Here is a 26,741-nt window from a genome sequence, read left to right as displayed (position 1 = left end):
CAGTGAAGGGAGCTTATATGTTTTTATAAATCTACTGCTGCTTCTTCAACTGCAATGTTTGGCAATATAGTAACTAATAGTAAACTATTTTAATAAAATCACATACTGTAACAAAACATTAATATTCACCATAGAGTAACTGACAAAAAATAAGGAGCATAAAATGAATTAATAAATAGAATATCATTCACATCTTGTGGAACTGTCAATTGCCAATAATGTTGTCACTGTTCACTTCTCTAGAAACTGCTTGAAAAATACAGAGTTGCCAATGGAGGGCATCTGTTACTTACACTAGTCCTATACTCATAATTCAAATCCATATTCACAAAGATTAAGGACAATTTAATAGATTTATTACAGAACATTGATATAGCCTTTACTTACAGCGATGCATCAGGCTTTATTGTTCAAACAAACAACAGTTTTAATGAAACTGACTTTCAGGAAGGTATAATTTTCAATCAGGATGTATACACGTGTGCCCCGATGCAGGGTGTCTCTGCCTGCCTCATGCATTATTTTAATGTGCGGGGGACTTCACAATGGTTAATTGTTATAATTGTTGTTCTTTGAATGAGCACACGGGGCAAACAATGGATCTGTGCCATCTCAAAACATGTGCCTCCTGAGTGCATGTGTACCTTAAATCAGGTGCTGGACTATATTGGATAGAAAAGCCATCACATTCAATTGTGGATTGCATACACTTTCTGAGTGTGGACACATTGCAAAGTGAAAACAGACTGTAACAGTCAGCCTGCCCTTATACTTTTTAACTATTCTGCAAATCATTGTACAAAGATGGCTACTTGCCAAACGCTCTGTTGACTGTGAGGGAGCATCGGTTTCTTAGTCGACTGGAAGAAGAGTTTATGGATAATAATTAAAATATTTTGTTTTAAAAATTACAGAGTGACGCAATCCAGGCCAACCGTTTGATTGATTACATCCGTCAGAAATCCATGACAAGAGGAAAGGCTCCTCAATCCATCTTCTCTCTTGCACCATCTCTTCAGACACAGTATCCTGAATATACCGCCCCACCAAGGTCCTTTGTTCCCTTCCACCTTGATAGAGCCCCAGCCCAGGTAGAAGCAGTGGACTTCCCCAGCAAGCAGTCCGTAGCCAGCAAGGCTCTCCTCTCCACCTTAGAGGGGTACCTGGCAAAGAAGATAGCAGCTCAACAGTCACACAGCGCTGCCTCTGATGAGCAGCCCAAGGGCCCACTCATTTACAACAGCAGGCTGAGTCAGCCTACGACCAGCCAAGTAGACAGCCTGAGCCTGAGTGAAGACGTGGAAAGCTACAAGGGCAAGAAACCACTTCAACCAAAACCTGACAGCCGGCCTCAGAGACCCCCATCTGATAGGCTGACCTACAAGACTGGCTTGAAACAAGAAGCTGCCAAGGATCCCCTCAGCTTCATGGATGGTAGGTTTCTGTCTATCAATAACTTTTACATAGAATCCTGTCCTGCTCCTGCCCTCGGACGTGTGTAGTCTGATAAGCTGTATGCATGTGCATGCATTGGTTTTCCTACTGGGGAATAAACAGACACTTTGTAGCACATACAGTGTCTATTGCCCTTAACCCCTTGACTGACCCTATATTATTTTTCCTTTAAGGTCAAAAAAGTAATTGATTTATTTTACTCTGACTTTTTATTTTGATTAGCATCATGATTCACCACCTGCGTATAGCCTGCTTGATGAAGTCAATCAGTCAGTTGAAGTCACTCGCTTTAGAGTAAACAAAGTGCGTCCGTTCAGCCACCAAACAAACTGTTTAATAAAAATAAGTATTTTTATGTATCTTTTTTTTTTTACTTTATGAGAGTGTAACTACGTTCCTGGTTATTCAAACTCTGGCTCTGCCTCTCTCATTGTCTATGGCGTTGGCTGGTAAAATCATCTTTCAGTAAAGTGATTCTCAGTGTTACTCAGGTGTTTAATATGTCCTCGGAGTACTTCTCTAGTGTTGTTTTCCTGCTGCAGTTTTGTCATGTACTGTAAGTTTTTTCTCTGAATACAGCAGTGCAGAGTCTGTATCCTTGGTACACTCTTCCCTCCTCAGCTGTAGCTCACGGCAGTGTGATTGTATTATTATTATTAAACTGCATCCTCAGAAAGCTTCATTGAGAATGTGGTGAAGCAGCTGGGGAAGCACAGTGTCAGCATGGACGGGCTGAGCCCCAAGGAACTGGACCAGCTGGCGGACGTGATCGCTGACGCCCTGCAAGTCGTGGACCAGGGCGACACAAACCCACAGGAGATGAAGAGAGTGTCTGCTCCCGGGATGGAGGAGTATGAGAATGACATGATCGGGGAAGACGACATGATGCAAGGTGCAAATCAGTGTGCTGCATCACACAGGTTCTAGAGAATTGTGCTCTCGGGATAACATGCACTAACACCATGTCGAGAGTATCACATTCTGGAGTTTCATTTCACACTGATATGTTCACATGTACACACTGTGGTTATACTGCAGTCCATGTTGGCATTAAAGTCATTGTGGGTTTATCCACACATGCCGTGCTGAAGTTTCATACTGACACATAATGACATGATAGGCAACACAATGCTGCCCTTTACGGCCACCGTTGAAGCCAACTTTGCCTTGTTAATTAACCATGAGTGTTAACAGCACTGAGTTATATGATATTAACTGAGGCCACGATAACACCTTTATAGTGCACATGAGGACTCCCAACAGCTCTTCCATTGGGGCTTTTTAATAACAAAAAAAAAAAATGAAGTTGAACTATCAGGACTTTAGGACAAACATAATGTAATACCTAGAATCCTCATGGACTTCTAATGCTGATAGACAAACTGGCATCAATTTGAGTCATACGATTCCTTCCAGGGCCATGGCTTTTAATGTCAATCCTTGTTTCCTGCTGCTCAATTCTAAGTTGCTAACACATTTTTTTTTGTTGACAGAGAGGCAGTTAGAAGAAAATAACCAAGTTCCAACTGAAAAGGTAAAGCATTTTAAAGTAGTGGCTGAAATACTAAACTCGAGACAAAATGCAAAAAGGACTTACAAACAAAGCAGACAGTGCGGATCAGCGGAGCACAGGTCTGAAAGACTGCAGTGTTCGTCTTCCTGTTCAGATACACTGTGTGTGTCATTTTGTGTTTCAGTCACTACAGAGTGAATATAATCACGAAAAACAATATGAAGAGGACTGTAATATACCCATACCAAGATGATACTCCTCAGCCTCCTCCTGCTTTTTGGCTTTGTCTAACGGGGAGGGCAGCTATCCTGCCCCTCAGCCCATGGCTCCCCTACGATCAGCCTCTCCACTTATCTGCAGGCTAATTTATGGGCAGGGATACCTCGAAAGGCGAGACCAAAGAATGTAGTGTAAAATATGTATAATGTAGTAGTGTTGTCTAGTCTATGTTTTCATAAATAATCTATCACATGAGTTTTGGAAGTAATTGGAACATTTCTGTACTTGGTAGCTGAGTCATTACTTAAATCAGACCTTCTGATTGCAGGACAAGAGCTTAGTTGCAAAGCTGATTGAGTATCTGGACCAGACCCCCAGCACCGAAGCCTCAGAGCTGGATGCTGTGTTGACGGAAAGCCAAGGCAAGGAGACAGAGAGATTGGAAAATTCGGGTGAATCCGTCATCGAGAAGAAAGAAATCGGGGTGGAAAATGTGAGGAGCAAAACCACCTTGAAGTATCTGGAGAAGAAAGAAGAGGGAGAGGAGGACTCCGAGGAGGCGGCTGAACTGCAGAGCTGGATTCATGACACTGTGCAGCCAGCCAGTTCCATCTACGTCAAGCCCCACAAGAAAGACATGAAGTTTGAGGAGGAGCTGCGACTCGATGTGGAATCTGGAGGCGAGGAACAGTATGGTTACATCGTGACAGACAAAGAGTAAGGGATTGTCTTCATTGTGTTGTTTATCCCTTTAGAGGTGCAACCTTTCAGAAAAGAATATCTGAATGAAAACCACTACAGACGATGTTTGCAAACCACATGTACAGTAGGTCATGTAAACTAAATATGCTATCAACAAAAAAAAAAAAAAACCATCATAAAAGTTTATTTTTTCATGTTTCTAAATTCTATAGTGCTGGCATTGTCTTAAGCAGTGGTGCTCAATTCTGTTCCAGGTTCAAATCACTTTGTTTTTAAGAAACATGTTAACACTCTACCATTAACACTGCTATCCATAGTCTCTCTATTATATGTTTTATGTCATATCAATCTAAAGATAACAGCACAGTGCTTCTACAGTATATGCACACTGTGAACATATTACTTTATAAGACTTTAAACTTGTAGGAAAAAACTGTGAAATGGGTTATAATAAGAGTTATCAGCAATTGCACGGCTACTAGGCACAATTCAATTTATCAGGGATAATGTTTAGGTTTTTTAAAAAAAAAAACCTTTTGTTTTTTAAACCATTCAAGAACATGTGCAGTATTGTGAGCATTCCATAAACGTTCTTAAAGTCATATACTTCGGATTTCAACAGTCATTTTAAAATTCTTTACCATTTAAAAAAATCAAATAAAATCGAAAGGCTATAAGAAGAGCAGGTTTGACAAATGAAGGAGCAGCAAGCACTCGTGTGGGCTGCAAAGTGGCTGCACAACCTAGGGTACTCGGAGTGACTGTGTGTCTGTCCCGACTAGTTCAGAGGAATGGCAAAGGGGTTAGGCATCTGTCATTGATCCTGATTGCCAGGAGCAATCAAGGGAGACGTTGACACCCACCCTCCCCCAGGGGGCCCCCAGTAGCATAGTTACTACTTCATTACCATACGTTATACATATCAGATACTGAGCCTGTTACACAAAACATAAGGGGTGGACAACTAATTATTACCAATCATTGTGATATTCTTTGATATCCATTGGCTTGCACTTTCAGATATCCAGCGTTCTGAAACAATCAGAGATCGCTATTCCCTCAATAACAGGATCCTGCTTTCCAGAGGTCTTGCTGGGGTGCCCTAGCCTTGCAGAGGGGTTAGACTGATGCTCTCGGTAATGATGCAATGTCTGTCACACTGCACCCACGGTGATATTGCAGGATTCCTTTGGCTGCAGCTTTCTTTTGTGAATGGTCTTATTCAGGCCCTTTGTTTCACTCGTCATGTCACAGTTCTTCTGTTTTAGTGGTTGCTTCAGAATTATTATCAGTGGTCAATGGTGATCAGCAGGCAGATTGTCCCAGTTTCTACCAGATTTCCAAGAAATACCTGCAAATCCTGCTGCCGAAAGGACAAAAAACTTTAGATGTACACCCCAATGATTTAATACTTTACTTGTAATTTAAATGGACCATGGAATCTTTCTCGAGTATTTATATATACAACATACGTTATGTAGTCACGTAGTGAAATGTTTTTTCCCTTGATTATTAACTTACATTTTATGTAATACATTTTATTTCTTATATATATAATAGTATATGGAAAGGGATATATATATATATATATATATATATATATATATATATATATATATATATATATATATATATATATATATATATCGATAATGCTTTCCCGGGAGCCCTCAGTTTTTAATTAATATCCACTCTATTGACCCATCTACTGAATATCTACTATAGCAGGCTTCCTTTAGGTCCTCAACAGATCCCTTTGTCACCTTATAAGAACATAAGAACATAAGAAAGTTTACAAACGAGAGTAGGCCATTCGGCCCATCTTGCTCGTTTGGTTGTTAGTAGCTTACTGATCCCAGAATCTCATCAAGCAGCTTCTTCAAGGATCCCAGGTTGTCAGCTTCAACAACATTACTGGGGAGTTGATTCCAGACCCTCACGATTCTCTGTGTAAAAAAGTGTCTCCTATTTTCTGTTCTGAATGCCCCTTTGTTTAATCTCCATTTGTGACCCCTGGTCCTTGTTTCTTTTTTCAGGCTTAAAAAGTCCCTTGGGTCAACACTGTCAATACCTTTTAGAATTTTGAATGCTTGAATTAGGTCGCCACGTAGTCTTCTTTGTTCAAGACTGAACAGATTCAATTCTTTTAGCCTGTCTGCATATGACATGCCTTTTAAGCCCGGAATAATTCTGGTCGCTCTTCTTTGCACTCTTTCTAGAGCAGCAATATCTTTTTTATAGCGAGGTGACCAGAACTGCACACAATATTCAAGATGAGGTCTTACTAGTGCATTGTACAGTTTTAACATTACTTCTCTTGATTTAAATTCAACACTTTTCACAATGTATCCGAGCATCTTGTTAGCCTTTTTTATAGCTTCCCCACATTGTCTAGATGAAGACATTTCTGAGTCAACAAAATCTCCTAGGTCTTTTTCATAGATTCTTTCTCCAATTTCAGTATCTCCCATATGATATTTATAATATACATTTTTATTTCCTGCGTGCAATACCTTACACTTTTCTCTATTAAATGTCATTTGCCATGTGTCTGCCCGTTCTGAATCTTGTCTAGATCATTTTGAATGACCTTTGCTGCTGCAACAGTGTTTGCCACTCCTCCTACTTTTGTGTCGTCTGCAAATTTAACAAGTTTGCTTACTATACCAGAATCTAAATCATTAATGTAGTTTAGGAATAGCAGAGGACCTAATACTGATCCCTGTGGTACACCACTGGTTACCACACTCCATTCTGAGGTTTTTCCTCTAATCGGTACTTTCTGTTTTCTACATGTTAACCACTCCCTAATCCATGTACATGTGTTTCCTTGAATCCCAACTACGTTCAGTTTGAGAATTAATCTTTTGTGCGGGACTTTGTCAAAAGCTTTCTGGAAATCTAAATAAACCATGTCATATGCTTTGCAATTATCCATTATCGATGTTGCATCCTCAAAAAAATCAAGCAAGTTAGTTAGACACGATCTCCCTTTCCTAAAACCATGTTGACTGTCTCCCAGGACCCTGTTACCATATAGGTAATTTTCCATTTTGGATCTTATTATAGTTTCCATAAGTTTGCATATAATAGAAGTCAGGCTTACTGGTCTGTAGTTACCTGGTTCAGTTTTGTTTCCCTTTTTGTGGATCGGTATTATGTTTGCAATTTTCCAGTCTGTCGGTACCACCCCTGTGTCAAGAGACTGCTGCATGATCTTGGTTAGCGGTTTGTAAATTACTTCTTTCATTTCTTTGAGTACTACTGGGAGGATCTCATCCAGCCCAGGGGATTTGTTTATTTTAAGAGCTCCTAGTCCCTTTAACACTTCTGCCTCAGTTATGCTAAAGTTATTTAAAACTGGATAGGAACTGGATGACATGTGGGGCATGTTGTCAGTATCTTCCTTTGTAAAAACTTGTGAAAAGTAATCATTTAATATATTTGCTATTTTTTTCTTCATCTACGATTTTGCCATTTGTATCTCTTAAACATTTAATCTCCTCTTTGAATGTTCTCTTGCTGTTGTAATATTGGAAAAACATTTTGGAATTGGTTTTAGCTCCCTTAGCAATGTTCATTTCTATTTCTCTCTTGGCCTTTCTAACTTCCTTTTTGACTTGCATTTGCAGTTCTGTGTACTCTTTCTGCGTACTTTCTTTTTGGTCCTTTTTTAATGCTCTATAAAGTGCCTTTTTTCGCTGAATATTTTTTTTAATTGATCTATTAAACCATTTTGGCAATTTAGTTTTACATTTAGATTTGTCTACTTTAGGGATGTAATTGTTTTGCGCCTCTAGTACTACATTTTTGAAGAACAACCATCCTTCTTCTGTGGGTGTTTTCTCTATTTTACTCCAATCTACTTCTGTTAGTCTCTGTTTCATACCTTCATAGTTTGCTTTTCTAAAATTGTAAACCTTAGCTTTAGTCTTTACTTTTGGGGTTTTAAAAAACACTTCAAATGAGACCATGTTGTGGTCTGAGTTTGCCAGTGGTTCTCTGACCTCTGTTTTAGTTATTCTGTCTTCGTTATTTGAAAAGACTAAATCAAGGCATGCCTCCCCTCTAGTCGATGCTGTGACAAATTGTGGGAAGCAATCATTTGTTAGCCCATTTGAAATCCCCCATTAGTATGGCTTCTCCTTTGCTACACGCATTTCTAATGTCATTGTATAACAGATTATTTTGCTCACCGTCTGAATCTGGCGGTCTATAGCATGCTCCTATTATTATGCCCTTTGAATTTTTGTCCGTTATTCTGACCCATATTGATTTGACTTTATTTTCTTTGTCCAGGTTTAACACCTGGGCTTCAAGACTGTTTCTTATGTATAGCGCTACCCCCTCCTCCTCTTCTGTCCTGCCTGTCCTTCCTATACAGTGTATACCCACAAATATTGTATTCGTCCCCATCACTCTCAGACAACCAAGTTTCAGTAACACCTATCACATCATAGTTACCTGTTAGTGCAGTAGCTTCAAGTTCTAGAATTTTGTTTCTGATACTTCTAGCATTTAGATAAATACATTTAATGGTTGTCTTACCTGAGTTGTTGTTCTTGTTTTGATGTGGTCTCCCTTCTGTTTTTTTGTTGATTTCTCCCCCCTTCCTTTCTAGTTTAAATGCTTCTGAACCTGCTCGAGGATCTTTTCTCCAAGTAGACTGGTTCCCTTGTTATTTAAGTGCAGTCCGTCCCATCTATACAGATAGTCCTCGTTGTAGAATGTGGTCCAATGATCAAGATAGGTGAAGCCTTCCTGTGTGCACCACGTCTTCAGCCATGCGTTTTGATTAATTATTTCCAGCTGTCCATATGGTCCTTTGCAAGGTGCCGGTAGTATACCAGAAAATACCACAGTTTTGGTTTTCTCTTTTAATTTCCTTCCTAGCTTTCTGAATTTGTTTTGCAGGGATTTTGGTCTGTCTCTTCCAATGTTGTTTGTACCGATGTGGACGACTACTACCGGGTCGTCTCCTGTTCGTTCTAGGAGCCTGTCCACGTTCTCAGTGATGTGCTTGACAGAGGCTCCCGGAAGGCAGCACACTGTTGTAGTAAGGGGGTCCAAACTGCGAATTGAACTTGCTGTGTTTCTCAATATGGAGTCCCCAACAATCATGACCTCCCTTCTTTTTGCTGTCTGGTCACCACTGTCAATATGGTCCTGGATGTTGTTCCTTTCATTCTCTTGTTGTTGGTTCTGCTCATCAAAATTCTGAAGTGACTCAAATCTGTTGGTTGTTTTGATTTCTGGTGGTTGTGTTTGACGAAGTTTCTTTTTTTCCCTGCTTCTACCTACCTGAACCCAGCTGTTCTGACCTTCTATCTCCCTGGTGGCTTTCAGTCTGTTAGGGGTGATGCAGACTTCCATGAATTGTGGGTGTGCCAAATCCTCAAGATCCTGTTGCTGTCTCACTTCTTCCAGCTCCATTTCTAGCATATTTACTAGTTTATGCAAATCTTGGATCGTGCAGCACTTTACGCACACTTGGTTTAGCTCTGCTGGGTTTTCTCGGATTTCCCACATCAAGCAGGTGTCACAGATTACTGGCTTGAAGACCATGTTGAGGGTTGTTTTTTTTTTTGAAGTTTAGTTTCTTCTGCAGCTGTCAACCTGCTTTCAAACTGCTTCTAAACTGCTCTGTACATTTCCACGCCTGTACTTCTCCCACTCACTGTCGCTTCCACTCGCTGTCGCTGGGAAGACTGCCTCGTTTAACTGCGTTGTTCTGCTGTGCTGTTGGCTCCTCCCCTCGCCCGTGTCTCAGAACGGCGCTGAATTTGAATCAGCTGCTCCGAGTTTCAGCTTGTTTGTTATTAGAAAAACACACGCGGCTGTTTGACTTTGAGCTGCTGCTGTGTTTCCCCAATGTCCTGTGTTTTCTGATTAAAGCAATTAAAGATGCAATTTCTCCTTACTGCTTCTAAACTGCTCTGTACTTTTCCACGCCTGTACTTTTCCCACTCGCTGTTGCTTCCACTCGCTTATCTGGGTACCTGTCAGCAAGTTTGTCCTTCAGCTGTCTAACCAGTTCGGAATCCACTTTGCTGCTGTGCTGAAGAAACTGGTTATAGATGCCAGACGTGCTCCCAAGGAAGAGCATTCTCATAGGTATTGTATTAGAATTGAGTGTCATTCTCATAGGTATTGTATTAGAATTGAGTGTCATTCCCATAGGTATTGTATTATGATTGAGTGTCATTCTCATAGGTATTGTATTAGGAGTGAGTGTCATTCTCATAGGTATTGTATTAGGACTGAGTGTCTCAGTGAGAACGGCTGGCACAGCCATTGAACAGACATGCACGGTTGCTTTGTATCATACTCTTTGACTAACCCTCTCATCTGAAAACAGCCCTTCTTTAGCACAAGTTATTAAGAATAGCTGGGGGTGTCTGCCTGCCTGTCTGTATGTTAAGCACACGTTACTGGGAGTAGCATAGTCTATGGAGGGGCCTCTAAGTCCCTTCATCTGTTACACTTCTATTTTAAGACAGACTGTTTCAAGCAAAGTGTTTGAAATTAACATTGCCAAGGACATTCTGGGAATGAATGTTGTGGGAATAATTGCAGTAGTTGTTATGAACTAGGACAACTATGGCCTTCTCAGGTTTGTAGCTTTTCGTATGTTCTTATGTGACACTTCTTACATGAGCACACCCAAACTACTTTTTCATTGTAATGATACAGTCACTCTAATTTTGTATTTGCAACTGTAGCCAAACCCCCCGTAACCCCACCCCCCCCCCGTACCCCCGTAACGTAACCCCCCCCCGTAACCCCCCCGTACCCCGGCCGCCCCCCAGTAACACCCCCCCCCCCCCCCGGTAACTACCCCCCCCCCCCCCCTAGCATTGGTTGGGGCGGGGCGGGGGGGGGGGGGGGGGGGGGGGGGGGGGGGGGGGGGGGGACTCAGCATAGACTACATTTACATGTTAATCCATGATTAAAAATTTTAAAGATAGAGCATCTGGTACCACAGTCACAGTGTGAGTTTTCTTCACGTCAATTCATTGAGGCACACAGTCACACTAAAGAAGTGCAGTTAACATATTCATTGACTGGTGAAATATAATTCAAAGCTGCAGCAGTATGTGCACTGTTTTGTCATTTCAAATCTTTTCATAAAACAAACATTACATGTGCCCACTATAGCATTCAAATTTACAATACAAAAAAATGATGCCTGAGTTACAAGCTCTTGCAGTGTCTAAAAATAAATAAATATGGATTGTAGCGTAACATGACAGTGTAATCAATCAATCAATCAATCAGACTGCAGAGTCTGTATCATCTGACCCGAAACCGCCGAACTGCACGTCTTCATTATCTGAGCCGAAGATGACCCTGACCCTCTGAATCATTCCATGCACAGAGCAACTACTTCCAGGCAGTGTTTTCTGTTCATGTGAGCCGTGATATTCCTCAGGCATTATTTGCACGTGGTTACTTTCAGCTAAATGTTGGGGATGGGAGATCTTTAAAACCGGGGCCTTGACTCTGTAGAATCTGGTATACAGTGCCTAAATTCAGCTGGACCTGCCGAGCTCAGCTCCAGTAAATATTTCTGCTCCTTGACTTCAGCCTGAGGCTGTTCTGAAAACAATACAAAATTCAACTTTACTAGAAATAAATAGGAACATTTATTTTCACGACAACTGTAGCAATTTATTTTCACGGGAATTATTAAAAGTAAAAATATTTACATACAGTATATGGAGAGCAGCATATCAACAGGAGCTCCACTTATCTGTGTGTGTGTGTGTGTGTGTGTGTGTGTGTGTGAATGTGTGTGTTTCCTTTCCCTGGTTGTGCTGCTAGTGCTGAGTGTGCATGTGCGTGCATGTGTGTGTGTGTGTGCGTGTATCGTGCAAGTGTAAACGAGTTAACTGCTGTGTAAACTTGACACAATGTATTTGCTTTGTTTCCATGATTGAAATAAGTCACTACTATTGGCAGACCTGAAACAAGGTATTGGTTTGGTTAACTGATAATGTACAAGCTTAACTAGTTTGAAACAATATAACGAATTGAAGTACTTGACTGAATGGCCTGAGAAGCGCTGTCAGCACTAGTTTCGTGGAGGTTGGGCTCCGGGAAATAACCATTATTTATAAATAACCTAGACAACCCTCAGTCATTTTACAAATGTTTTTTTTTTTTTCTAAAGTGGAAATGGTATTTAATTTATTTATTTATTTATTTATTTATTATTACATGATTAATTATACTGTTCTTCCATAGAAGCATCAGCAGAGAACAACAGTGCCGTTGAAGTCTAGCATCACAACAGAAAGCTGTAATTAAAAGTCTGGACACAGAAAGATAATGCCACACTAAGAGAATGACTTAATGGTATTGAAGAGCTCACACAGAATGGCAGGCAGGCTGTCACCAGACAGAACGAGAGGTCACCTTTCCTGTGCTCCTCTTGACCTCTGGGAGTTGATAATGAAGCAATCCTTAGGACTGAGCTGCGGAAAGAAACGACAGGTTCAGAAAAGGCAATTTACATGGCAAGTCTCTCAAGGCTCACTTCCACTGTTTAATAGAAGACACTTCAGCAAAAAAAAAAAAAACCCTCCCTCCTAAATAAAAATGACAGGTAAAAGTTATTTGTTTCTTCTTTCTTGGAAGATTTTACCAAACTACAAGTAGAACTGCATTTGTTTGAAAGAAACACACGCGCACACAAAGCTAACCAAAGGATTTTAGCTAACATCAGCTTCTCCTGCATGATACATTGTAAACAATTTCAGAGCAGCGAAGTGGTTGGCTGTTGGATTCATGATTAACATGCAAACATCCTTGGAAACTGCATATTTTAGAATGTGTAGCTGTGCTGTATCTTATGTTATTAGTATTATTCTCTTTTTTGCTTTATTTTTTTATGTCAAAGAACAACTCACTGTAACTTCTTTTTTTCTTTTTTTCTTTTTTAAGCTTTTCAAATTCAATTAAACCTCTTTTCAATAAGGTCTTAATGTAACCTTTTTTCTGCAATGGTTCAAGCCATGATACGTTTCCATAGCAACCCGTTTGTTTACCAGATATTGTCAGTTTTACCAACTCTGTTAGACGTTTAAAAGTGCTGTTTTGTAATTTTGTCATCAGAGGTTTTAGAAAGGGTTTTAACCTTATAACTGTTAAACACTTTGTGTTGAACAATAAAGCTGCCAAGCGTTATATAATTAAATGCTCCAAAATATCTCCAGAGGCTTGAGTTAAGAAAATTCACAACTCATATCATATCATAAATGCACGTTTTATGTAACAAGGTGGAAAAGTAAAAACCCATTATAAATATGTAAAGTCAAAGTCATTTCAACAGTACAACAGTTTCTATACAATTTAATTTCAGTTATTCATCGGTTTAGTCTGAAAATCATCTTGAAATCAGTAGCAGAGGTGTCTGTGCTGCATTCTTTGAAAGTAAATACATGGGACTTTCATAACATAACTATTATTAATAACATTAGTATTATTAATAACAGTATTATTATTATTATTATTATTATTATTATTATTATTATTATTATTATTAACACAGCTGTGAGTGATCAGTGTAACACACAATAACGTGTCATATTCAGTGGGCTATATTGCATACATGTATCTGGTAGCAGTGTGTCGAGGCAGTGATCCCGTGAGTCCCATTATTCCTTAAGAGATGCTGTAGATATCTCTCTCTCTTCCCGCTGGATTGCTGGTTTATTTTAAAAGCGCATCAAATATTCTCTTTTTCTCATATTATATGTTCTTTAAGGGAACCCCAGAATACGAACAAGTTCAATCGCTGTTATGCTCCTTCAAAGCCAATCAGGTAAATGTAAAGAAAGAATAAATACTTCCAAAGCCAGGAGCTAATCTGTCTATAAATAAAACTGAAGACCAGCATAGCGGGTCCTTGCTTTTTGGCATAATCCAGTTAACCTTTTACTAATATTTGCAAGTGTTTACTGGTTGGATCTTCATAGGAATAGTGATCCCTGTACAGTGGCATGTTACTTTCTGCAAACTGAAACTCTTTTGGTTAAGTGTTTTATGTTGCTGGTTCGTGTATTTAGAGTAAAAGCACACAGGGCCTCCCCACAGTGTATTCACTTGATAGTGCAATCATGTTATTGGCAGCTTGACATGATCCAGTCATTTCCAGTGATCTTCATAGTCTGGAATAAGAAACTGTGAATTACCAGGTTTAGATTTCAGTAGGCATTTTAAGTGCTAATCATGACTTGTCAAGTTGTCATTCTTGGACATAAAGTACCACAAGGCCCGAAAACAGAGGTATTGTTATTATTAATGTTAAATTCTTCTTTTTAAATCCAGCTGTAATTTTAAAATGGGATAATGTTCGTTAGATTTCAAGAGGGGTTGTTACACAATCCCAGTGAACACACATTCACACCACATTGTAATTTACACAACAACAAGCAACATGACAACCCTTATGTAAACACTGGGTTTATTATTTAAAAAAAATGCGTTTCTTATCTTACAGTACCACAGTGCAGTACCGGTGTCATCAATCGTGTAAAAGGCCTTTTGAATTTAAACTTTATTCATGCAACTGTTAACCAGGTATTTGAATCGATACCTAAAATGTTATTTCTATCGTAATACGTTAGTGTTGGTTTTGGTACAGTCGCCTGTGGTTTCATTTAGCGAGGTACCGGTTCCCTCTTGTGGCTTCAGCTAATGAAGCACTTTAGCGTATCTTAAATTGTATAGTTTTAGATACAGTGGGACTATGTACTTTTCAAGGAAATATTTTCATTGGATTACACAAACAAATACAATGTAATGCTAAAGCATGTCAAACACAATACAAACTGTGCAGAATTGAGAGTGCAGAGATCAGAAAAACGACCAAATTGATGTACAGTGTCTTTATTACATACTGTATATGGGGGGGGGGCGGGGGGGGTTGTTTGTTCAGGTCTGGGCGACCCAACCATAATTTACTAGGCATTAACCCATTAAGTACCAAATTATTTTTTTTGAAAAATTGCATTACATTTAGACTTAACAAAATTAGAGTAAGTTACAGTATCATAACAATACAGTTCAATGAAAATTCAAATCAGTTAAAAATGCTCCAAAAAAAAGACAAAGTAGCCACGGCACATTATGGGTTAATGCATTCTTGCTTCATTAATAAACCCTGGAATGTTCATTAACGCATGTTTGAGAACAATGAGCTGTTTTCCAAAACTGTCAATAACAGATATTTAATATGTTATTATACATGTGCTACTGTAGAAGCAGTGTGTGTGCAAGCTGTCAAACAAACCACAAGCTTTATAGTAGGATAATATTCATGTGTTTGATTATTTTCTAGGCATTATATCTTTCCTGTTATCCACAGTGAACACTCACAGCTAATTTTATAAAAATGAAAAACAGTAACACTACAAGTGAATAATTATATTCCCAAAATAGTTTCAGAGTCTCCAAGTGTCAGATGCAGAGACATTGAAAGTTCTTGCACATTGCACACCAATACAAAAACTACAAAACAGCATCAAGCAGTGAGGTGCACCATCTTTATATGCAATATAGAACAGCAATTCAGGATCATGCTATATAGCGTTTTTTTTAAGACTTGATACAACAAAAGCTTTTTTTTTTTTTTTTTTTTTTTTAGCTTACTGAGCACACATTGCCATATTTATTAAACATAGCTTGCCTTTCCACCAGTGGTATTATTTTTTTTTTTAATGAATTTTAAACATATCAGTTTACAGCAGAGCTCAACTGCATTTGAAAGTGGAAAAAGCTGTTGCCGGGATCTCATTTAAAAAAAAAAGAAAGTAGTGTCTTTTTTGGAGAAGGCCTTTGTGCTATTTATACAGGCTGCTGCAATTTAGCACTCTAGGTTCCCTGTGATTTTTTACTTGGAGAGTGGGCTGAGGTGAACCGTGGATGCATCACGGAACCATTACACTTGGTAACAATTCCATTTGCACCTTATTGTTTGTCTTATTGCTTGGAAAATGCAGGTGATTCATCATGCCTGAAGAAGCACCTGATCCCAATTCCCTCGCCCCTCAGCTCAGTATGTGACAGGAATATAATGTGTCGTTGCTTGCAGGCTACACAAGCCAAGGTAACAACTAGCCTGGCGAGTGTGGCTGGGCTTCATTTAACGCTTCATTCTTGCTCTTCCTCTCCACAGATCTCTTGACACAGACACGGGCCTGCACTTGATAGAGGTTTTGGCTCATCACCTGAAGCTACAGATGAAGGATTTCATCGATGTTGAGTACGTAACCCCTTTTGCATTTTGCCTTGCATCTTCTCAAGATGTTCAGCAATGTGGTCTTCTTTGCAATATCCAAAACAATATGTATTTTTATACAGATTGAAGTAATTTCCCCCATACTGTACCTTGGTGTTTGCATAGCGCCACTGTTAGTTTTATTTTATTTGTTTTTTTTTCCTTTGCCCAGACTGCCAGAAGTTCTAGTTTCTGATAAGTGATAATCTGATAAGTGATGCAAACGCTATCACCATGGCTACCAGTGGCTCCCCTTGACTGCTCAGTGACGACAGTCTGAAAATCTGTTATGCCTGTAATGGATCTAACAAGGACAACACGGACTAGACTGTAAATTAGACTCCATAAATACAATGTTATGATGACACTAATTAAACAGGTGTTTAAGGATTACTCCCAGTAACCCTTTCAGCGTGATGCTCAAAACTGTTCAGAACTTTGCAAATATCATCAAAGGGTAAGGGAAAGGTTTTGCAAATGATAAATAAATGAATTCCAATATGATTTCAGAGAAGGATCACACTGAGTCACAATGTCTTCATTTCAGAAATTCATACACTGGGATATTTCAGGATAAACAGGAGCGCCCCCAGAAATCTTTCACATGGTTCACACAACTGAACCACACCAGCATCCCATCTCATGCTGCTGACGACTCTGCATCATCATGCTGTAGTGTTTCAGCCAATCAGAGTGATTTTACAATGAGGAATTCACCCCATAAGTACAGTAGTCCCTTGTTAATACAGGCACACTTAAACTGCACATTCGACTCAGGTAACAGATAGAACAAAACTAGCAGGCAGGCTGCAGGCTGTGTGTTTCACTCGCATCTGCATGTGCACTCTAGTATTTTCTATGTAGATTTAAAAAGGGTTTATTTCTGTAAAGTGTGTGCAGTATATGCAAGGCACTGTATAGTGTCATAATGTGTCAATGCAGCACCATTATCAATTTTATATACAATTTGTACTTAGTAGACTATGGTAAAAAAGAAAATGTGTTAAATTTAGTTTCAATTTAAAATAATATTTTATTATTTCCACATTGTACTGATTATTGTGGTAATTGCTGGACATAGTAACTAGCTTGATCAAAAACTATATTGAAATACGTACACGAAAATATAATATTTTTAGTGGATGAGGAATGGGGAGCATAAATCAGTTTATGAATATTCAAAAGAAAACGAATGCTTCAAAACAGAAGTGGATCAGGTGAGGCAGGGGATGCATAGCGCTGTAAATACTGCTGCATTGAGGTACATGTTTGCACTGACAATAAAAGAACATACTGAAAAATATTCGACATATTAAACTACAACAAGAAAGTGAACTGAGAGACAAGCAATCCATTTATGCTGCTTTTACACACTTTAATAAAAGAAAGCACAGAATGGCTGTGTTAATGAGTTTTTCAGAGCGCTGTGCTTTGCTGGACATTGTTACCAATGTTTCAATTAAAAAACTTTTTTTTTTTTTACAGATTTTGCCCATATTTTAACATATGTAAAAAAAACTTTTTTTTTTAAAGATAAAAACTGAAAACGCAGACACTATGTATACTGTACAGATTTATTGTGTCAAACCTGGGGTAATTGCTAGCCACATGCAGGACTGTCTTCACTTGTCTTTTCCAGCACAGTGATTTATACATTTAAAATAATATGAGCTCTATAAATGTCAGGTTTAGGGAGGGACTGCTGTAAAAACCAAGAAATTGTTCTTAGAAACAGGGCAGTTGTGGCCACCAGGAGGCTCCAAGCACTAAGTATAAATAACCTCATTAGAGTGGAGTTTGACCAATTTGAACACACTGCTTTGCACATTATTATTATTATTTATTATTATTATTATTATTATTATTATTATTATTATTATTATTATTTTTAGTAGTAGTAGTATTATTATTTAGTAGACACTTTTATCCAAAGTGATTTACAGAGACTAGGGTTGAACAATAGGACCTTGGTTTTACGTCTCCTCCGTAGGACAGAGCACAAGGAGGTTAAGTGACTTGCTCAGGGTCACACGGTGAGTCAATGGCTGAGATGGGATTATACTGCTAAAACCTCCTGGTATCACGCCCCTTTCTTTAAGCCGGGCGAGAGCCCTGGCGAGGCATGGGGTTGGATATGGGGAGTATTGGGTGGCAAGGACAGAGTTAAAATCCTCACTGTGGCACACAATGTGGCTGGAGCTGTCAATTGAATAAATGTTTAAACGATTAATTAAGGCTCCAGTCACAGGTGATCACAGGTGGTGAAATGATTATTGATGGTGAGAATTAAGGTGTGTGTTTTGTGTTCTGTGCTGTGCTGTGCTGTGCTGTGCTATAATGTATTTACATCCGTGTTTTTTTACATTTGTGAGTGATCTTTTGAATAACCTTTTGTTTTGGCCCTTGTGCCTTTTGTTTTGTTAAATGTGTTTTGTTTAGTGTCTGTCTGTGTAATTTTTGTTTGTTTACATTAAAAGTGAGAACCAGTGCTTACAAACCTGCATTCTCTGCCTGCTGAGTCTCTTCCTCGTTACTAACAGCCTGACCAGTGATGTCATCCTCACCACGGTGGACTTTATAAAAGGTTTCTTTTATGTGCAGTATAGGGGCATTTAAAAACATTTTAATGTGGCATCAGTCTTGTGAGTTCAAAAGACAGTTTATGTTTTATGACATTGATTAGGTCAGTCTTCCTTTTAACACATTGCAATACATTATGTACTTTTTTAAAATGCTCTTATCAATCCTTTTTTTCCAATAGCGCCAATGGGTCCCCTTCAATCAGGAACTGTTTTCTGTGCTGTGCACTGGTCCCTTTAAAAACCACCATAACTAATGAACCCCCTCATTAACTGTACATCATTTGATGTGGTAGATGCAAAAGCTGATTGCTGGCTTTCTTGTGTGCAGGCCTTCCTATTTGTGAAAGTCATAGAATTATATATATATATATATATATATATATATATATATATATATATATATACACACACACACACACACACACACACACACATATACACACACACACACACACACAGTGGCTTTCAAAAGTATTCAGACCCCTGACCAATTCTCTCACATTACTAAATTACAAATGGTACATTGAAATTTCGTTCTGTTTGATATTTTATTTTAAAACACTTAAACTCAAAATAAATTATTGTAAGGTGACGTTGTTTTTATGTTGGGAAATATTTTTAACAAAAATAAAAAACTGAAATATCTTGCTTGCATAAGTATTCAACCCCTGTGCTGTGGAAGCTCCCAGTTTGCACCGATGAAAGAAATTGCCCAAAGGAGGACACAATTACCTTACCATTGGCCTCCACCTGTGAACCATTAAAGTTGCTGTCACATTTTCTGGATAAAAACCCCAATGTTAAAGGATCATTGGTAAGGCTGTGAATCTGAAGGAAAATGAAGACCAAACAGCATTCTACAGAAGTTAGAGATAAAGTAATACAAATGCATAGATTAGGGAAAGGGTACAAAATAATATCCATGTGTTTGGATATCCCAGTGAGCACAGTTGGATCAATAATCAGAAAGTGGAAGCTGCATCACACCACCCAGGCACTGCCAAGAAAAGGCTGTCCCTCAAAACTCAGCGCTCAAACAAGAAGCAGACTCGTGAGAGAAGCCACAGAGAGGCCAACAATCACTTTGAAGGAGCTACAGTGTTCAGTGGCTGGGAGTGGAGTAATGGTGCACCAGTCAGCCATATCAAGAGCTCTGCATAACACTGGCCTGTATGGGAGGGTGGCAAGAAAGAAGCCGTTACTCAAAAAGTACCATCTGAAAGCACTCTGGAGTTTGCCAGAAAGCATGAGAGTGACCCAGCTGTGATGTGGGAAAAGTTTTTGTGGTCAGATTAGATCAAGATAGAGCTTTTTGGACAAAACTCAAAGCGCTATGTGTGGTGCAAACCTAACACTGCCACACCATCCCTACAGTGAAGTATGGTGGTGGCAGCATCATGCTGCGGGGATGCTTCTCATCAGCAGAGACTGGGCATCTTGTTACAATTGAAGGAAGAATGGATGGAGCAAAATACAGGAAAATACTGCAAGAGAATCTGCTTCAGCCTGCTAAAAAACTGAAGCTTGGGAGGAAATTCACCTTTCAACAGGACAATGATCCCAAGCACAAGGCCAAAGCAACATTGGAGTGGGTCAAGAACAAAAAGGTGAATGTCCTACAATGGCCCAGTCAAAGAGATCAGTCAAAGTCCTGATCTCAATCCCACTGAGAATCTGTGGCACTATTTGAAAATTGCGGTCCACAAGCGTCGTCCAACCAACCTGAACAACCTGGAGCAAATCTACCAAGAAGAACGGACCAAAATCACTCCGACACTGTGTGCAAAGCTGGTACATACTTACCCCCAAAGATTTAAAGCTATTATTGCAGCGAAAGGTGGCTCTACCAAATATTAATGTGTGGGGGTTGAATACTTATGCAAGCAAGATATTTCAGTTTTTTATTTTTGTTAAAAATATTTCCCAACATAAAAACAACGTCACCTTACAATAATTTATTTTGAGTTTAAGTGTTTTAAAATAAAATATTGAACAGAACAAAATTTCAATGTCCCATTTGTAATTGAGTAATATGAGAGAATTGGTCAGGGGTCTGAATACTTTTGCAAGCCACTGTATATGTGTGTGTGTGTTAATATGAGAGAACATATCATATATATATCTATATAGAATATATATATATATATATATATATATATCTATATATATATATATATATATATATATTCTACTTTAAAGATGAAAAGAATCTGTGGTCGATAAAAAATAGTAAGAAAACCAAATATTTTTAAAAGAGCTGCATTTGGCTTATGGCTGTTCCTTCACCTTTCTGAGAATGGCAAGTAATGGGTATTTGATCCTTTCACACCTTTGTGATGATTATTAACATCTCTTTGTGACAGTATGGTGGTTGACCAGATGGTGGTTTATGCACACTCAGTATAAAAGACCTAAAACCATGGCTTAGATGGCCTTAGAAATGTGTGTGTGTGTGTGTGTGTGTGTCTATATATATATATATATATATATATATATATATATATATATATATATATATATATATATATAGAGAGAGAGAGAGAGAGAGAGAGAGGAGAGAGAGAGAGAGAGAGAGAGAGAGAGAGGGATGGAAAAGTTAGAGAGAGAAGGTTAAGGATAAGGAGAGCGGGACATGTTTTAGTTCATATATATGCCAGTTAATTGTTGTATTATTATAAATGGCTTTGCCAATACTTGTAATATATTCATGCCAATAAGGCACATTTGAATTGAATTGAGATTGACAGAGAGAGAGAATTAATAACCTGCAAACAGCTCTACGTCCACTGACAATCAGGATACTCATCAATCACTAGAAATACTTAAAAAAGAAGAAAAGTAGCTGATAAACTGAATTTGGAAAACATCAGCCAATCAACTTCCAGCTCTAGTGGGCTTCTATTATTGTATATATACACACAGTGCTCCCTCGTTATAACGCAGGTCTCATGGAACACACAATATGAGCGTTATAAACAGGGGAGGGAGAGCGCCGCGAGAACAGCACAGCACACATCTGACTAAAATACAAAACAAAACAACTCCGTCTTTATAATGCACATATAGTGAAGCAAAAAAAAAAAAAAGGTAACATTCCCACTCGTGGATCATTTTAATCAGCAGTTTTTTAAACTATAAATAGCCTGGCTAAACGGAGGTTGGGAGTTCAGTTCGAAGTGACAGACAAGCAAACCAAGTGCGAGAAGGAGAGCAGGTCGGGAAGAGGGAATGGGCTCGCCCCAGGTTCGGCTGTCGGAGCGGGGTTGAAGCGAAGCTGAAGCATCTTGTCTCTTGAAGAAAGCCTCAGCTCCTCTCGCAGCAAAAAAGTAAATGCATTAGGAAAGATAACCACATAATAGGCCAACGCAGCTTTTCTTCAGTTCAGATACTGTATCAACAGGGAGAGACAGAAACAGAAGTTAGACTGAGAAGTTTTTACAGTTTGAACAACACCAGTGCTGTATTTACTTCAGAAATATTGTATGAATCACTAGTATAGGCAATTGGGAGACATGCTGTAGGAGAGTTATAGCCGAGGCACGTTATAAGCGAGAGCCTTATAACAAGGGAGCAATGTGTGTGTGTGTGTGTAATCACACACACACACACACACACACACACACACACACACATATATATATATATATAAACATGCATATTTTAGCTGTACAATTCATAGCTTTATTTTAGAATATAATATTTTCTGTTACATCAAACCTGTAAGTCAAATAGAAATTCATTCAATAAACTGTATAATGTATATATAATTGTTTTTTACATTACATACATGCATGTCTTAAATATCAAATTGAATGTGATACATGAGCAACATTGTCTGATTTGTGTTGCAATATGGTATGACTACACTGTAAATATAATTCATTGTTGTCTCGTTAAATGTGCTGTCATACTGCAGAGCACATACAGAGGGAGAGAGATCAGTCAGTCGTCAGAGATGATGTCAGTCATTCTAAATTGCTGTAAAACAGTAAGACAGATGCTTGGAATTTAAACCACAGATAAGGTTTAGAACAGTAATAGGGGGATTGGCAAAGCAATTCATCCAACATTTTTGGTTGAATGACTTAAGAATTGATTGACCACCTACATACTTTATTAAATCAAGCATTATATAAAGCTGCTTCATTAAAAACAGAAAAAAACAGTGGCAAAGGGCCAATCACTCATGTCTGACAACCATATTATGTCAACAAATGGTTCTCTAATTAAGCTTATGTAGAGTAATAATTTTCAATCATAACATTGCCACCCCCCGAGAAGATTAAAAAGTTTGACAAGAAAAAGACACAACAGCTAAACTGAGCCACAGCTTATTTAGACATGCTAGAATTCTTCTGCATTTTTCACATCCCCTATTCATCCACCACCTGTTTTACATTTGCAGTTCAGTATTTCTTATCCATTATAAATATTGAAAAAAATAGGTGTCATTTCCACTGTATAATAATAAAATAAGATATATAACAAAATTACGAGTTATTAAAACACTAACATGTACACTACATCTGCTGTTGTGATCGCAAAACAGTCTATAATTTGTGTTTGTTTCTTGCATTTCTTATTTATTAATATTCTTTTTCTCAGAGAAAGGGAGGGCTTCCTTCATTGCCGTTTTTTTTTTTTTTTTTTATCCACGTGGGAAAAACAACTACATCTCTTCACATGTGTGTAATGGTGGAAATCATATAGAAACATCACAGAAGCAATATATTGCATTAGCACACTTACAGACATAAACCCAATTGTGATACTTCATGGAACGCCTCACACGACATGAATGTCTTTTCATTAATACACGTTGCATTGGATTAGCAGACTTGCAATGCGAGTGTTTATTACAGCTATCTGATACCCTTCTGGAAATGCAAGCAGTCCTTTACATACAGTCAGATACAGGGGGGCTTGCAACTGAACTGAAAAAGGCAAGTTTCTAAATGCTTCCGATGTTGCAGTAATAAACAAGATGGTAAAAAGGTTCTATATTATTATTATTATTATTATTATTATTATTATTATTATTATTATTATTATTGTTGTTGTTGTGGTATTGCAGGTGTGTCCAAAGTTTGCTCTTCCACTCCTGGTCTTTATTTCAACTCTCTTCTATATTGTTAAATTGAACCAATTAAACCTCCATCGAAGCCCTGAAGTTCTTAATGATATCATTTTACTTTGCCTGTTACACCTGGAGTAGAGTGCCCCTCCCGGACTGTGCTTGGACACCGGTGCTGTATTGTATTCATTTGCATTTGCAACCTCATTCAGTCGATCTAAACGCTCGCGGATCCAAACATAGCCAATCATTAAAACAGAGGACCCTCCATTTTACTGACAGAAATACACTAATGAGATCAACACGCACTGTTAGAAATTCCATTTTTACAGCCTTGGTACATTATGTGCACAAAATCAATCGATTACATAAATGTAATGATCTAAAAGACGGTGTCTATATTTAGAACCGTCAAGGTTTAAATCAGTTAAACAGGTCCTTACTGTATGCCTGCTACAGTATAGGTACAAATATACATTTTGCTTAAATGTTGCAAGAATCAGGTATTCCACAGGAGTTCCTTATACCTTTTCATATTTTAACAAGCAGCAGAACAGGATGCAGATGGGTAAATGCAAGCAGGGCTGGAGGCAGCCTGTACTCTTGCACTGTTATGTTTTTTATTTGTGGAAAGCTCTTTTTTGTGTTCAGAGCACTCACTTTATTTTTTGCATGGTTTTCCAGGGTGCTGGGCTCCGCCGTGACCTTCATAGTGAGCTCAAACTCACAGAACCTCACCACCGCAGATGTGGCCAATGCAGCAGGTAGGACTGCTTTCGCCTTTGTCCTGTTTTCATTTAAACGTGTTCCAAGGCGCACACGAAGCGCTCAGTAAAATGCACATTTAATGGAGGAGTCCGTGGGGAAGGGGCCGCTGGGGCACGTGGGATATTGAATTTGTAACACCAGAAAGTCCATTAAAAGTGGGGGCGACGTCATTGTTTGTAATGGCATGGATTTAAAAAGAAACAAAGAAACTTGGATGTCTTTTGGAACTTTACAGGACAGTAAGTGTTGGTTGAGTAAGAATAATAGAGACAGTTGTAAGGGTTACTGTGCTTCTGCGGGCATGTGAGAACCAGTGGAGGCTTGGATGTGCCAGTGGAAAAGGGGTACATGTGGGTTAGAAATGTAACATATTGAATCTAAAAGTGATTCTGTGTCTAGCGGTGTTGCATGGCATTAACGAGTGCCGTTGCTGTCCCGTGTGTTTCTCACAAACAAACACACCACTGAACTGTTCTGAATTTTCAACCCATTCATTTGGTGAGTTTACACCAAACCCACTTACTTACCTTTGCTACTGTCCCAAGCTGGTTCATATTTAAAAGTCAGGACACTGCAAAGAAGAATCCGAGCAAAGAACTGCATCCCAACCCTGGCTGTTGCCCCCAGTGTCTGCTCCCTGGATCGACAGACAGCCAGCTGCTGTCCCCAGTGTCTGCTCCCTGGATCGACAGACAGCCGGCTGCTGCCCCCAGTCCTGCCGCTACCCTGCCCTGACATTTATATAAGCAAACATTCAATTGCACAGGCAACTATGAGACAGACATGATTATTCTAGGAGTATTGCACTGTTGTTTGGTTAGCTGCATATCGTCTATTTGAATAATCCACTTAGCTGTGGGTAAACGTCAGTGAAACATGTTTAGCAGCAAAATGCTGGAGTTTTTTTTCTATAAAGACTGAAAAAGCTCAATAAAAAGTGATAAATAGCTTACAAAAATATGAAATAATGTTCAATGCTTTTAAACTTTACCTGATTATGTGCATTTCAAAAGACACGTTTGTCCAGATTCTCAAAGCTATTTACTCCAATTCTTTTTGGTTCTTTTCTGAAAGAAAAAAAAACACCCCCTAAGACTGCATGAATGAATGAATGTAAGCTCCACAATGAAGAGTTTTGTTAATGAGTTTTTTTTTCCTTTTAGAAAAAGTTACATTAATAATGATTTTGAATAATGATTCATGAATCTAGCCCTTTGTTTCTTAGTAGAAAGGGCAATATCGGTTGCATGCACAGCAGAGATACAATCAAAGCTAAATGAAAGTAATTTTCACAGCTGTACAATGAATACAGTAGCTTAGGCAATGAAGATAAAATGGGGCAGCTTCAGATAGAGAACTACAAAGCTAAGGAGCTACAAGCCCTTTTTTCTTTTGTTATACCCATGCTGTCAAAGGGCACAAAAGTTACATTACTTCTAAAAAAGAAATAGTTTGTTTCTTATAGTTTTATTTGATTAAGCATTATGAAGTTATGGATGAGAAAGTATATATATATATATATAATATAGCTATATTGATAATATTATATATATATATATATATATATATATATATATATCTAGAGACGAAATCTCTGGAACTTCCAATAAGCATTTGGCTTTGTTTTAAATGAAATACTTTATATAAGTGTTGCAGCTTGATTATACTTTATCAAATTCAGTAAGACCTGTTGTCAGCTTCAGAGATAATAATTTGGCATATAAACTCTGTTCAAATTCATTTAGTTGATGTCTGTTAATCCTTATTTGAAAAACGATGGCAGTGCTAACCTTGGGGAACAAGAGCGGTCCCAACACATTTTAATGGGGATGTTTGATAGCTGTAACACTTGCTGTCTGTTCAGGTAGAAGACTTGTTCCAAATGGCACATTCTGACAGAGATCCTTTACTAGGGAGAAAAAAAAGATGACTAGCTTTGTATGAAAATATCACCATGTTTGTTGTACCTAATTGGCATGCATTGAAAATATAATGAGCATAGGTACTGATGAAATGTGTGAATTGAATGGTAAAATATGTAATCACACAGCCCTTCATTGCTGAGTGTTGAAAAGTATTAAGACTATACAAAGTCAGGTTAGATTTGACATGGGTTCTGTTAGAACTGAAGGCCTCTTTAATTCA

The 26,741-nt window shown here is 38.5% G+C and overlaps 1 protein-coding gene across 1 annotated transcript in view; it reads left to right on the top strand.

Annotated features, from left to right (window-relative positions):
• LOC121314067 (receptor-type tyrosine-protein phosphatase N2-like) overlaps positions 1-26,741 on the top strand; it is a 262,494-nt gene that overhangs the window by 71,970 nt on the left and 163,783 nt on the right. Inside the window, exons 6-11 of the mRNA XM_041246887.1 lie at positions 915-1,434; positions 2,129-2,347; positions 2,949-2,989; positions 3,516-3,904; positions 16,071-16,157; positions 24,513-24,592. Of these exons, the coding sequence (XP_041102821.1) occupies positions 915-1,434; positions 2,129-2,347; positions 2,949-2,989; positions 3,516-3,904; positions 16,071-16,157; positions 24,513-24,592 (1,336 nt within the window). The remainder of the gene's footprint in view (positions 1-914; positions 1,435-2,128; positions 2,348-2,948; positions 2,990-3,515; positions 3,905-16,070; positions 16,158-24,512; positions 24,593-26,741) is intronic.

This window comes from Polyodon spathula, chromosome 4 (genome assembly GCF_017654505.1).
Source record: "Polyodon spathula isolate WHYD16114869_AA chromosome 4, ASM1765450v1, whole genome shotgun sequence".
Taxonomy (NCBI): Eukaryota; Metazoa; Chordata; class Actinopteri; order Acipenseriformes; family Polyodontidae; genus Polyodon; species Polyodon spathula.
The sequence above is the reverse complement of the archived record's forward strand: the minus strand, read 5'-3'. Positions and strand labels throughout refer to the sequence as shown.